The 15,892-nt window shown below is 39.0% G+C and overlaps 1 protein-coding gene across 1 annotated transcript; it reads right to left on the reverse strand.

The window, feature by feature from the left end:
- Window positions 1-391: 391 nt before the first annotated feature.
- Window positions 392-15,892, reverse strand: LOC121860074 (DNA polymerase subunit gamma-1-like; the record flags this gene model as incomplete). Its single annotated transcript, XM_042357085.1, is given in 8 exon segments — window positions 392-999; window positions 5,724-5,815; window positions 6,988-7,082; window positions 8,980-9,226; window positions 12,762-12,983; window positions 13,213-13,406; window positions 14,374-14,535; window positions 15,024-15,892. Coding segments are annotated over 8 exon segments (2,095 nt in total), but the record flags the coding sequence as incomplete, so codon positions are not given.

Raw genomic sequence — 15,892 nt, forward strand, 5'->3', positions numbered from 1 at the left:
GGAGGGAGAGGTGGTACGTGGTGGGAGGGAGGGAGAGGTGGTACGTGGTGGGAGGGAGGGAGAGGTGGTACGTGGTGGGAGGGAGGGAGAGGTGCTATGTGGAGGGAGGGAGGGAGAGGTGGTAGGTGGAGGGAGGGAGGTCCACAGAGGGTGCTGTAAGGTCCCAGGGGGGTTGAGATGCCCAAAGACGGGCTGTAAGGTCCCCAGGAAGGGCTATAATTTCCCAGGGTGGGGCTGTAAGGTCCCTGGGCATGCTGTAAGGTCTCCATGGGGTTCTGTAAGGTCCCGAGGGTGCTGCAAGGTACTCAGGGTGGCTGTAAGGTCCTGGGGGGTGCTGTGTGTAAGGTAATCTAACTTATATTTATAATGTAACGTATTGAACATAAATTCATTTTTTATAGAAAACACGAATTTTTATTAAAGAAAACAGGACATTCTTGATTGCACAGTTCATGAACTAAGCAATGTCATATAAGACATTTCAAGTAAACTACAATGATGCATGTGACCTGAGCTAAAGTTGAGTCAGAACAGTATGGCACATTCCTTTATTCAGTAATACATCAAGCAGTGTGAGAAGACAATAAAAGCCTCAATAGAGTCCTGGGCTATTTTCATTTGATACATTTTAATCCTATACCTGTCGTATGCTATACTGTAGTTACCACCACAGCTGTCCTTTCATGATAATTGTTCGTGTATTAAACTGTCCAAAATTTAGTTTATAAACTTTCTTTTATTCTAAACACACTTGATGGTGCATATAAATGTATTTCCTCCTAAACTTAATTATCCTCTTTTTTACTCAGTTTTCCACCAGTAAATTTCAATATCTGTTGTATATCAAGTGTGACTCCTGGCGGAATACCATAACCTTTCATCACGCCTTCTGGATTTGATGGAGTGATGCAGTCAAGATGGGGTTCTTTTCGTAATACTTTATCGATGTCAACACTGCTGAAGAATGCTACAGATTGTGGAAGATCCTTAAATCCCAACCTATAAATAAAGAGATACAACACTATAGTAATTACTTGACCCTCAAACTATGAACAAAATAATTACTACAACAGGGGATTAAACGTATTAAAAGCATATACATAAATACATACATTATATATACATATATATATATATATATATATATATATATATATATATATATATATATATATATATATATATCTGTAAGCTCCTGGGGAAGGGGCTGTAAGCTTCTGTGGGGAGGGGCTGGGCTCCTGGGGGGGAGGGGGCTGTGGCTCCTGGGGAGGGGGCTGGGCTCCTGGGGGGAGGCTGTGGCTCCTGGGGGTTGGCACCTGGTGGGGAGGCTCTCTGGCTTCTGGGGGGGAGGGGCTGTAAGCTCCTGGGGGGAAAGCTATAGCTCCTGTGGAAGGTCTTTCAGCTCCTGGGGGAGGGGCTGTAAGCACCCTAGTGGGGAGGGGCTGTTTAGCTTCTGGGGTGGGGCTGTAAGCTCCTGGGGGAGGAGACTGTAAGCTCCTGGGGAGGGGCTGCAAGCTCTTGGTGGGGAGTGGCTGTAAGCTCCTGGGGAGGAGGCTGTAAGCTCCTGGGAGGAGGAGGCTGTAGCTCCTGTGGGGAAGGAGGCTGTAAGCTCCTGGGGGAGGGCTGTAAGCTCCTGGGGGAAGGGGCTGTTATTTCCTGGGGGAGGAGGCTGTAGCTCCTGGGGGGAGGGGCTGTAAGCTTCTGGGGGAGGGCTGTAAGCTCCTGGGGAGGCTGTAGTTCAGGGGAAGGGGGCTGTAAGCTCCTGGGGAGGGGGCTGTAAGCTCCTGGGGAAGAGTAGGCTGTAAGCTCCTGGGGAGGGGGCTGTAAACTCCTGGGGTGAGGGGCTGTAAGCTCCTGGGGAGGGGGCTGTAAGCTCCTGGGAAAGGGGCTGTAAGCTTCTTGGGGGGCTGTAAGCTCCTGGGGGGAGGGGCTGTAAGCTCCTGGGGGGAGGGGCTGTAAGCTCCTGGGGAGGGCTGTAAGCTCCTGGGGTGGGGCTGGCTGTAAGCTCCTAGGGGAGGGGGCTGTAAGCTCCTGGGGTAGGGGGCTGTAAGCTCCTGGGGTAGGGGGCTGTAAGCTCCTGGGGGGAGGGGGCTGTAAGCTCCTGGGGGGTGAAGGGGCTGTAAGCTCCCCAGAATTTTTTTTAAATCTGACTAATTTCAGGAATATTTTCAGACCATATGACGAAGATACAAGTATTATTATATTTCGGAGGGGCACACGTCTAGGCTTCCCTCCATGGATCTGCCACTGGTCTGAAACACCCTTAGTTGCATGTAAAATGACACCAAGGCTAGAGTCTTGGGTGCCTGAATCAACCAAATTTGCCTGTAAAATGGCACCATGCTGTGGAATTCTCTCTTCTCCAATGTTTTTGTTGACTCCTGCTACACGAAGTCTGTCTGGAAAGTATCCAGCCATTTACTATTAAAATAAATATTGCTTATCTAGGACAATGGCGCCTTAGTCCCTTTCAAAGCACTCCCCTTGGGACTACACATTAGGGGGCAGTGAAATTTTGCTCAAAGCTGCACTCTTCAGGCATTGTTCCTTATACATATCTAAGACTCCATGCCAAATTTGAAGCTGATATGTCGAGGTTTAGTCTGCCGCATTTTCTACTGAAATTTTTAAATTTACCTACAGTACTAGCCAAACAGCCGCTGGTAGCTGGAGATATTCCTTATGTTGAGGATAATTCAGATGATTCAAGAGATATTCCTCTCATCAATACTGATGCTGATTTTGTCCCTGATCCAAGGGGTCTGACAGACACCAGTTCACAGAACCGGACAAGACTCCCTACACTGGCTGCCGCTTGTGACCGATACTTGATTAGTGATTATGCTGGAGCTGCCATTGCTACTGCCACCTTAACTGACTATGGCATTATCACAAAGGATGACAAGAGTCAGGTTATTGGACCACATAAGCTGCGGGATGCGAGACAAAAATACCGATTTAAGAGGTAAGAAATTGAGATGGCTAGTTCAGATAATTTGACGTCACTCTATTTTGATGGTAAGAAGACCGCCACTCGTGTTATGATAAAGAATGAGAAGACTGAGAAATGGAGTTCGAGGATGATGGTGAAAGATCAATATGTCATCATGGTTGAGCCTGGCAATGAATATCTCACACATGTGACTCCCAAGACTGGACACGGAAAGCAGATTGCCAAAACTATTCACGAGTTTCTGGTGGAGAAAAATCTAACCCAGCAGCCCATTGTGTGTGTTGGTTGTGATGGAACCAATATAAATGTAGGATCAGAAAATGGAGTCATTCATCATCTTGAAATGTTACTTGGTCACCCGCTCCATTATTTCATATGTCAGCTTCACGGAAATGAGCTGCCTTTCCGCGCAGTTTTTTATCACTATGATGGTAAACCAAGTGGTCCTGAGCATTGGCGTGGTCCCATTGGAAAGCAGATCAAGGAGTCTTTGTCTGAGCTTCCAGTTGTCGCCTTCCAGCCAGTCAGTTTCCCTGATTTCCCTGTGTTTAATGATGAAGTGGAGAAAGATCTGTCCTGGGATCAGAAATACCTGTATAGGATTTGTAAAGGAGTTATCACAGGTGTTGTTGAAGATGACTTGGCTGCTATTGAGCCAGGTCCTCCCTGTGTGTCAAGGTGGAACACCTTATGGAGTAGAATCCTCAGGCTGTATGTAGCAACATCAAGACCCAGCCATGAGTTGAAAAGAATTGTCATTACAATAATAAAGTTCAGTGCTCCAATGTGGTTTTACATCAAGATACACCCTTACGTAACACACGGCTCAAGGAACGTATTCCAGTCCCTGCTATATATGAAACACCTGAATAGTGAGGAGGAGACGATAGTGAAGAAGGCTGTCCAGAGAAATGCATACTTCGCCCACACAGATCAACTTCTTCTTGGTATGTGTGCAGATGAGGACATGACTGTTAGAGAAAAAGCTGTCTCAATGATAAGAAAAATTAGAGAGGAGAATCAGCAAAAGGAAGAATGCACTGGCAGATCTGAAGAAGAGGAGGAAGATTCTGATGCTGCTGTTGACGAGAATTTGTTAAACTATACTGATGAGGAGGGTAAAGATGGAGATGGGAATGAGGATGTGCCTCCTGTAGTCAACATGAGAAAGGTGGTGACTCCGAAACTAAAGTGGCAAGCAAAAAACTATCATTCCATGATTAACTGGAGGAATGAACTCAAGACTGAGCCTCCTTACATTGCTTCTCTGTCAAATCTACAGGTTAATGACATTCTTGAGACACCATTAGTGGTGCCCAAGTGGCCAAACAGCACTCAGGCGGTCGAGAGAGGCATAAAAGTGATGACTGAAGCTTGCACTGAAGTGACGGGATACGAATCGAGAGATGGATATATTAGGCAAAGATTATTGTCTAGGAAAATGATGCCAAGGTTCCGCACAAAAAAGAATTTCAATATGAACTTGTAATGATTTTCTATACGGTGTACCTGTAAAATAACATGTGAATTAAATCGATGTCACCCATGTAAAATTTATCATTATCCTGGAAAACATTAAATGACACCTAATTTTTGGTATACACTAAAAGTTGACAAAAAGTCGTTCGCGATGCGGCAGGGTAAGTATGCATGAAATGGCATGAAATTTTGTACAGGTGTTTGTTATAGCCATACAAACGATGCCTGAAAAGTGCAGCCTGCAACTCAAATAAAAGTGTTTTTTCCCTGCCCCCTACTACACATACTTCTCCCAGCGTCCCTTCTACTTTTCAAAACAGTCTGCAAAGTCCTCTTTCGGGATCTTCATCAGCTGCCTCGTCGCATTCTCCTTAATCTCGTCCGCAGTCTGAAATCTCCTCCCTTTCAACAACGATTTTAGCTTTGAGAAAAGCCAGAAGTCGCAGGGAGCCAAATCTGGGCTGTAGGGGGGCTGAGAGACCTGGGTGATTCAATGTTTTGTCAAAAAACCCTGCACGAGACGTGAAGAATGGGCAGGCGCGTTGTCATGATGAAGCTGCCAGTCACCACTTGCCCACAGCTGTGGTCGTTTTCTTCTTACCGCATCCCTCAGCCGGTGAAGAACTTCGATGTAGTACTCCTTCGTTATTGTTTGGTTATTGTAAATGCAACGGTCACACAGTACCCACGCTCATTCAACGGTGTCTGCCGGGCAACTGAGTTGTCCCACGGGAGTGCAGCTGTTCACGCATGCGCAGTACGGTCCTCTCTGAGTGGCTGCCAGGTTACATCAAGGCCGCGCGACCAGTTCTCACAATATTCACAATGGCTGGATACTTTCCGGATAGACCTCGTACATCTTTCAAGTGCCAGATCTATAATTGTTTAGGAATTATGGAGTGACCTACCTTTTCCTTGGAACTTGACTCCAATTTAGGCATCTATTGATGTCATGTTGTTATTAAAAAATCAGATACAATATATTTATAGTAATTTTCAAGACAATATTGTAATGTAGTAATCTGATTTTTTTGTTTGTTATTTACTCCTATAACCAAACCTTTAATTATATAGTGCTTTTTGAGTATGGATGCAATGCCCCTAATGCCTGCTCAGGCATTTAAGCTCTAGGAGTCTGACCTCTATATTTTTCTTTAAAAAAATAAAGAGCAAGGTCTTGTTTTTTAATCTGGCTACCCTAAATCACTAGCCAAAAAACAAAACAAAACAAGAACCTTATCTGTTTTTCATGCTTGCTAATCAAGAAAACATAACACCTGTATACACCAACCTGAGTGCAAAGAGTGACCGTGTGAGAAGGTTCGTGATCTGAAGTGCTAGAGCAGCTCTGTAACAATCTTCTGAAGATACCATGTAACGAACCTGGAATGGACAGAAGATTTAGTTTATCTTTAATTCTAAAATCCTTTATCTATGACATAATGAGAACTGATTGGTCAGCATCTAGCTGATTGATTGATTGTGGTAATTAATTCCCTGGTGACACAACAGCTTAGGTCATATGTCCCCGACAGCCACTAGCCAATTTCAAACCTTCCCTGGGAGGGGGCTTTACCACTGTACAAGACATTTCAATAACAGGCCGTGTCTGTTTGGATAAAAAAAAATTCCCTGGCTAACATAGTAGGGCTCTGTCTAAAGATTAATGGACCCCTAGCAAGGCCATTTTATATTACATGAGCTGTCAGATGATAAGCATTAACCTACAGGAACATAACTTTTTAATATTTTATTTGGCTGACACCAGAGGATTTTATTCAGCACATAGGGAACCCCATAACACAAGTGGTCAAACCAGAAAATGCCAAACAGTAATGAGAACACAAACACAGACAGTGTGGTTTAGCCTCTTCTGTATGGGGTCCCCTCTGTACTGAATAAAATCCTCTGGTGTTAGCCAAATAAAATATCAAAAGTGGCATCCCTGTAGTGAATATGTTAAGTCATGAAAAAATTATCCCAAGTGCAGCAATAAAAGGAGGTGAGTGCACTTAGGTCTCCCTATAGTGGCAGTTAGGTAGGACCACATCAAGGGAGAAAGTGGTTAGAGCTAAGGTCTGATTCTGAAACTAAAAGCTTCAAAGTAAGTATTATTCTACTGTACTAGAGATAGGTGCCAACTCACACTTGAGTGATACATGTTTCACAGCTAAGACCTTGATCTTTTACTTTAATTCTTCCAAAACATAGCAGCTCTAAAATTATGTCATAATAAAATATTCATGTTATGTATGAGCACCGTAGCTATTCTGCAGAAATGCTTGCTTACACAGTCAGCTTGTGACAAGAGATAGTTACACATAACACTACTTGGACGTACCCGCTGATGTGGGTAACTTATTTAAAGGTCATACTATATCAGAAGAAATGTTTTGCCAGTACAGTACTGTAATAAGACTTAGTAAAGAGTACATCCATAATGCAATATAAGACATGAAATATCACAAAGTAATCTGAAAGGGTTGGGTGTAAGCCCATATGATATACAATATGCTAAGATGAAGCTTATTATTTATTCTTTCCAACACACTCACCTCATCATGGATACTAATGCAGAAACGTCCTGAGATTTTGTACTTTGTAAACAGCCATCTCATACACACTAACATTATGTGAAGATAGTCCACAGCTGCCAAATAAAACAAGAAATGATTACACTTTAATGAAGACAAACAACTTAAAACTTAAAATCACACCATAAAATATATGTACTAAACCTACAGCTGGGTGACTGTCTTCTCGTAAATTTTATTGGCACAGTACAACCGTGTGAAAACCCCCCACTAAAAACAACTAACTAATGTAGTCAAGGATATAATAAAGAAACAAAATTTGCACAAATGGAAACAATACTAATGAAAGGAAATTAGAGGAAGATTATATGTCAATATGAATAATTGAATAAACTGTAGTGTTCAACCTTTCTTGCATGAGTAGGCCGTATTAAATGGGTAACTGTGTTACGTGGGCTGCACATTCACCTGAATGTGAATAAGCATAGGAAATAATATATACACATTAATAACATTGATTAATTATTAAGTATTAACCATGTATTGTAAATTTAATGAAGGACTCATAATCAGATCCTTCCCGAAATAGTATTTCTTATAATTTAATTTTTATTAAATATGCAGCAAAATTAATTTTATTTCTACTAGTTGCTGAGGTCTGCACTAAACCCCTGGGGACCAAATGCAGGCCTCAAACAGTAACCTGGGCAGCCCTGCTTGAAAATATCTCGACCAAAATATACTTTTTTCTTTGAATTTCAATTTAAGGGATTTACCGTAACTAATCAGTCCTCTGAAACCCAAATGAATTTTTTTTATTAAAATACTCCAAGTGTCATTACAACCACTAATTACCCTGCAATCGAATCATGGACCATAGATTAAGAATCGGCATGCTCAGGAGTACCAATACTGTACTAAGATTTTCACAAGATTTAATTTTTTGGCCAAAACTGCCAAAATATTAAGCATTATACCTTGGTAAATTTTCGACCAAAATATACTTTCCCATTGGAAATGGAATTTAAAGGGTTTATTAACTAAAAACTTCCAGAATAACACATTAACACCAAAATTGCACCTGGGAATCCCATAGTTGGTGAGAAATTAGCAATGAAATAATAGAACTAAAATATACCAAGTGTCATTACTACCACTAATTACCCCTCAATCGAATCAAGGACCATATACTCGATATCAGCATGCTCATGAGTACCTATAATGTGATTTTCAACAAAATCTAATTTTGGGCCAAAACTGTCGAAAACATAACCCATACACCTTAGAAATTTTTTGACCAAAATTTAAGGGGTTTATCTAATAAAGCATTTACAGAATAACACATTAACACCAAAATCACACCTCGGAATCCCATAGTTGGCGAGTAATTAGCACTGAAATACAGTAATGTAATTTAAATCTTCCAAGCGTCACTACGATCACTAATTATGCCGTAATCCCAATCATGGACCATATATTCAGAATCAGCATGCTCAGGAGTATCTATACTGAGATTTTCAAAAAAATCTCAAAGTCAAGATTTTTGGCCCTAGACTCAGTGGTGCTCAACATTTTTGCATGAGTTAGCCACATTAGATAGGCAAGTGTTTTAATGTGAATAAGCACCGTAAATAATTTACACGATAATAACACTGATTATTAAGTACTGTATTAACCATGTATTGTAAACTGAAAGAAGGAATCATGATCAGAACAACTGTTACAGAAATAGTATTTGTTTATATTTAATTTCTATAAAATATGCAGTAAAATTAATTATATTTCTTCTAGTACTGAGGTTTCCAATTAAACCCACTGTTTGAGGTCCGCATGCGGCCCTCAAACAGTGGGTTGAGCACCCTTGTCATAAAATATGAAAAGAATCCATATTATAATGCTGAATTTATTGTGAGGAAACTAAAATTAACAAGCAGATGATGGAGATTATCACATTCTGGATCACGTGAAAATCTATGGGCATGTAAAAATATATTCCTTTGTAATTTAACTCACCTGAGCTCTGCACAACCCAGTTCACTCGGCTCGTCATGAATTGGTCATCAACATAATACGGTTCAAGAGGTCGTGTTATTCTAGCTCCGAGCACTGGCGTTCTGGGCTCCTCACACCTGGCTATAGCCTCCAAACAGTTGAACATGTGAGATTCTGAACCTCCGATCCATACAGGCGGCCTTTCAACAACATCATCAAAAGTGGCTTCGATGTTGTTCTTTCTGGCTTCCCACAACAATCTGTTTATCTAAGAATGAAAACAACTAATAAATCTTGTATGAAGAAAAAGCCTAGACCGTACACTGTGTGATAAAGAAATTGTGCACATGATCTTTGAAATAGAACTTGCTAAAAATGGAATAATGGTTATTAGAATTTTAGTGTATTACAGCACAGTATATATAGGCTCAGAAATATTGTACTATACAAGGAGCTTTATGAAGTGAACAAAGATGTTTCAAACAGAACAAAAGGGTGTGAGAGAAACAATAAAAACAATTAATAAATTTAGGCAAGGATATAATAAAGAAACAAAATTTGTACAATTGGAAACAAGAGGGCAATAAAGACAAATGAAAGGAAATTATATGGAGATTATACGGCAATATAAATAAATATTCAACTAAAAATTAACTTGTTTTGCAAAAAAGAAAGGATGGATTAATCCCGAGGTCTCATTTGCTAATTGAAACCCGACTAGTGGCATTGCCTCACTATGTCAGCTAAATCTAAGGGGCTACTGTCCAGTGTGGCCAATGAAAATAAGGCCTGGGGATTCATTAAAATATTAGGCATACCTTTCCCCTAAACAAGACACCCAAGGCCCCATAAGTCATTCACCCAAAGACAGTGTACTGCCATATCAGATACATTCTTGAAAGATGATCAAATGAATATTTCCACAAATTTTCAGGTACATCTCACTGGTAGTTTTAGATATTAGAACATTAAAAGCATTTTCAGCTTTCAGCAATGGTGGCCATCTTAGCATAGTCATTTTAGACAAAAAAATTAATTTATTCCACTAAAAATACAAGCTAAATGTGATCATTGGTTTTAGAAGAACAAAATTAAAGATTTTTAATCAAGAAACAAAGCCAATCACAGATGGAGTACAGACATATTTGTGAAATATGGCCAGACAAGATGTTCAAATATTTTATGACTGACACCTTTTCTAGGTGACTGTTGCCTACCAGCTATGGGTTCTGCATTATGCTTAAGTCTTCTCATATTTTAGAATACCTTCTTAACAAATGGATATCCTTCAGGACCCTTGTGTGAAGGTGAAGGTCAAAAGGATAAGACAATTATTGATTATAATAAATTTCTAAATCCCCACCACAACCAAAAGCCTGTGGTTTTGACCTGTTGTATTTAAGAAACCTAGAGAAAGGCAGGATGCCATAAAACTCACATTACAGGTAAAATTAAAACAAAATCACTTTAACCCTTAAATGACGGTGAGTTGTATAAATTGACTATTTACTCTGATAAGTGTATTACAGTATACAGAAATACCTCGCTACTCGCAACTCCATTTATCCGCAATTGATATTTTACCACCCCTATTTGATATTCACAAAGCATACCCCGCTTATTCACAAATTAAAAATTACAATACTACCTTACAGTAATATATCAAACTGGGCGGGCTAGCCACAGCTCTCACATTCCGAAGGCAAGGCCCACTTTACACGAGCGTTTTTGTTCCACGCATACTGTCTCATGCGGTTTAGAAATCAATGAAGTTCAATTGGACCATTCATATGAAGCATGCGAGTTAAAATTCACATGTGGAAGATGCTCACCCCACACCTGTACTTCCAACCCACAGAGTGAAAAAATACTCCAAACATTCTAGAATTTCTCATATGGCAATGGTAAATGCTAGTTTAAAATGTTCACACACACACACACACACACTATGTTCATTTGTATTGTTTTTATATTATTGTAGTTATTTTATTATATTGTATGGAGTGTACTTAGTATAAAACAATATGCTATAAAATAAGAAATATGAAAACTTGAAGAGCATAGGTGTGTATGTGTGGGAGATGAACATGTGTGTGGACTTGACAGGTCGCCAAATTAATTATTCCTTAAGGCATGTCCGCCTACCTCTCCTCCTACCAGGCAATGCAGTGTTATTGTTATTTTTCAACTTGTAATTTTGAGTAGATATACATATTTTTAATAAATTCTTTCTCATCCTCTCCCTACTGGGCCAAGCTGTGAGCTGCATTATTGTTATACAGTATTTTTAACTTGTAATTTCAAGTTGATAAGCGTAATTTTTTTTAACAACTTTTTTACTGTTACATGCATAGAGAATGTCCAAAAAACAAACAATTATTATCATAAGATCAAAAACAAATGAAATAAAGATTCCTTACATGCATGTTACTAACTCCAAGGATTGTGAGTGGAGGGACCGAGGGAGTAGTGTTGGACAACTCAGTCATTCCAGTCTCCTGCGTGTAGTGAAACCATTGCTAGCTGGCAATGCGATATCTTTTTCTTTTCTTTTATTTATTAGCATTATTTTTATTCGTTCTTCACATTTACTGGTACTACAGTATACACACTACTCTGGTCCCTAAAAGCCTCTGATAATGAGGAGTGTACTGTACTGTATATTGAGAAAATGTGTTGAAAGTTGCTGGCTGGGAACACATCCCCCCTATTTACATTAATTCTTAGGGAGAAAATTGCCCTGATATTCACTAATTAGTTATACACAATAACTTTTAGGAATGCATCCCTTGCAATAACTGGGGTATTCCTGTATACTGTACTCATGTATAAGCCTATCTCATGTATTATCCGACCCTGATTTTCAGAAATACTACGGTAGGTATAATCCTAGACATATTTTGTAAAAAGACACCAGATTCTCACCAACATGTTTTGACCTTGATCACCACCACAACAGCTGATCCTATGAACAGTATTACCAATTCTGAAACTGAATTCCCACCAGTTATCAACTCAAATTTTTTAAATTTAGCTAGATTTACACCTAATACAGTACTAGCATTATCTGTACTGTACACTGTAACATCAAAACTTAAATTGTAAGCATATAAACAGCAACAATGAAAGGATAAACTGTAAACAGCAATAATCAAATAAAAAAAATATACAAGTTAATGTACACACTGTATCGCAGTCTCAGGAATGCTGGCTGCCTCCCCTTGACACTTGTCTACCCATAGCAATGGTGCTCCCATACTCTGCTGACATCCCCTCCACTGATCAGCATGCTAACTCTAGTATATAAAGAAAAGTTTATTCATTCCATTTATGTTTTGACCTTATAATAATTTCCTTTATCTTTTTTGCACGAGATATCATTTCTGAATTCACTTGGTGAATCTTCCACTTCTTCAATCTCAGCCTCACTCTTGATTCCCATAATATATACTGTATATATATTTTTTTTTCGATGTCAGGGCAACACTACTTTGGTGAGGGATCTTTCTGCTCAGTGTGTCACTGGAAATGACAACTACTGTACCTCCTCCATGACATGTGGAAGGAAAAGTGGTCTTGAATCACAATACTGTACAGTAATTCACTCGAGCATAAATCAGGGGCCATACTTAAAAATTATGGTGTGGAAAGATTCTGATTATAAGGATGATCACCATCATTGCGGGACAAAAGGTGCTCATCATCTATTTATGTTCACTGTCATTTAAGGGTTAAAGTCTTTTCTCGCTTTTTCTGTCAAAGTTAAAGATACACAGTTCAACAATCCTTAAAGTCTATATTACCTGTTTGCGAGATAATGGTTCTCCAGTAAAAGGATAATTCATGTCAATGGCTTGTTCTTCTCCTTGCTGATTAAGGCACCATCCTTTTTGTCCTTTGGTAGTAGCAAATAAATTTTCAGCACGTTCCTTAATTTCTGCATCGGACATCTTTGGGTTAAACTGCTTCAGGAGACGTTGAGTGAAGCGGAGACCAGCCCCATAAATTCGTCCATAATTGATAACCTTAACAAAAACACCATGGCACCTTAACTACCTTATACAGCAAAACATTTTAGATAATAATTTTCAGACAATACATCAAATTCTCTTGTTGTAATCATAAAACCTGACCCAGGAAACATATAAAAATGTGTACAATAAACTCTTTAAAAAAAAAAATTTAATTCTCAAAAAGTTTACATACCTTTACATCAGAAACAGACAGAGAGAGAGAGACTAATATGCTACTAACCTTGGCATGGTCTCGTGATATCCCTGCATTCCTTGCTGTGTGGCTATGCAAGTCTGTCCCATCACTCTTTTTACCCTGTAACGTCATCCAGCCCAAAGCTGTGGCTCCATGTTCACCAGAGAAGTAAGCATCACCAAGAACCGCAGCAATCCATAGTTCCTGAGAGTCTACATCAGCTCCAACAAATTTATAACCTGTAAAAGATAGCTGCATAACTTCCTATACAGTACTGCACTAAAAACTTGATATTGGTTAGTTAACTTTGTGTTGATAACAAACCTGATCAACAATAAGAGTAAGTCACACAGGGCTAATAGGAAGCCTTTATTGTACCAGTAATTAAATTTAATAGTTTCCTCGTTAACTGTATTTCTTTTCTAAATCTTCTGAAAAGCTGAATTAACTTTCACATATATTGTACTGTAGCTAAAACAACTATCTGTGGATACTCTGTGGGAAACAATATGAGACCATGGATGATAAATTTTGGTATATGAGAGCAGTCACTTGTCACCCCACCTGCACAGATAGTTGTTTTAGCTACTTTACCTGTATCTCAGATCACAGAGGATTGGTATTAGTAATGAAAGATAACATGTAAGATAGAAGAGTAACAGACTGAAAGTAACTCACATTACAATGTGAGTTACAGAACGAGAAAAAAGTAAATAACTGATAAATTACCCTGTATATGAAATTCTAAAACTCTATTTAGACAAACTGTCACCCAGGTAATAAAACTTATTGACACAGTCCAGGGACATATCCCTAATATTGAGTTTCTCCAGCCTTGCTAGTGTGATCAATTATAAAAATTCATCATTTCAATATTTATCCTGAACCTTTTACCCCTAACATCATCCAGAAATATTCAGTGCTGAACTTAAAGTAAATATTATATGATCCATATTCCACAGGTTGTTGTGAGCACCTAACTTGAATAAATCTGCCTGTTCATTCTATAATTAGGATATACCATAAGGAAGAGATAGATTTATGAAAAATATGTAGCATTTGAATTTTGTAAGCCAAATCTTCATTACTTCTCATTCTCAACTGTTCTAGACAAGAGAATATTACACGCTAGGCAAATGACATTTGTAGCTTTGATTCTAAGATTAATCTATACTGAACTGTTTTACAAAATATAAAAAACATTACCTGGAGGTGCTTCAACCATAGCCTTGAGTTCTGAGCCAATACGATCACTATAGGCATTGGAGGCAGTCATCCACGTGCGCTCAACAGCACGTCTAGTAATAGTCCCTGCAGTGACTACCATAGGCACAATCACTCCATATTTGCCAGTCTTTTGATAGCCATCTGTCCAAAGAGTGTTTGAAGTTCAAAACTGGAATATTATAACAGCCACACAATACACTCAAAAATATATACTTAATATAATACTGGACAGACAATGAAATATGGGGAAAGTTTTTTATTGGTGAAAAGTTTTTGTTGAAGAAATTTCTTTACTGTACTGGAAAAACTGGAGGATTGATATTCAAAATATCATTCTATAACCAGATAGCTCATGTATTGTCACACTGTGTTTTCCAGTCTGACTACAAGGAAACTTTAAATACTGGCAGCTAGATTGCTTTTATGCATCAGGACATATTAGCAACACTAATAATTTCCAGTAAGTTAGAAAATATGTTATTGCAAAGTTAATCACTGTACCATTGATATTTGCTTCTGCTATAGTAAATAAAGAAATAACTGGTTTTAAAATTTTGAATATTTTAGACATTTCCCTGTTGAGTAAAGTGAAAAAAAAAGTACATGTACTAAATTGTGGAACCCCATACCTGCTGAAGTAACAGACGGAGGCAGAATGTGATGGTCGTGCCAGACAACCATCTGGGACTTTATACGATCTCGGTTATTCTTCCAATAAGACAAGGTTTTAGTGGTCTTCAATACAAGCTCTGCAAGATCTCCAAAGTGGCTGCTTAATGTCTTGTCCTCAATTTTATTCAAGAAATCTTTAGCTAAAGGGTTTCCAACACGATTTGAGGCACCATCTTTGTGTGGTAGTGGAACAAAAGCCACACCAGGAATACCAATATCCCTTAACCTCTCTTCCTGCTTACTTTCTTGTTTGGGTGTTTTAACATTCTTAGTCTGATTTTGAGAAGAACATAACTCCCAGTCTTCTTCATTAACTAACAAGCTATAATTATCTGTTTCAGAGAGTTCTGTTTGGTCCTCAGGATATTCTTTCTTACCAGAACACATTTCATACAATGCCTTAATAGGAAAACATGGTGAATCTTTAATAGTATTATTATCAACTGGAGGAATTTTAGACTGGGGTATCTCGTTAATGCTATTGTATAGTGGTTTCAGGTAACCCCACCCATAATGCCTTTCATAATGAAGTGGAAGGCCATCCCAAGTGAGTCTTAGTAACTTTGGTACAACCTGAAGACCTGTGCTCATGTTTTCTGGTTCAGGGGTGCCCTCTCTTTCACCAGTACGAGCACAGAGCTTTCTGTACCAATTTGGATAACCAGGTAATTTCTTTACTCTTCCTTTAGGTACTGACCAATCAAGGTTCCATAACCAAGGGTCCTTCTCATATTGTTTATTTTCCATGTAACCAAGAGCTGTCTGAACTTGTTTTACCAGTTCTTTGTTTAATAATTCTTCTATATGACGGAACTCTGATTCTGCT

The sequence above is a fragment of the Homarus americanus genome, unplaced genomic scaffold (assembly GCF_018991925.1).
Source record: "Homarus americanus isolate GMGI-L3 unplaced genomic scaffold, GMGI_Hamer_2.0 scaffold19123, whole genome shotgun sequence".
NCBI lineage: Eukaryota > Metazoa > Arthropoda > Malacostraca > Decapoda > Nephropidae > Homarus > Homarus americanus.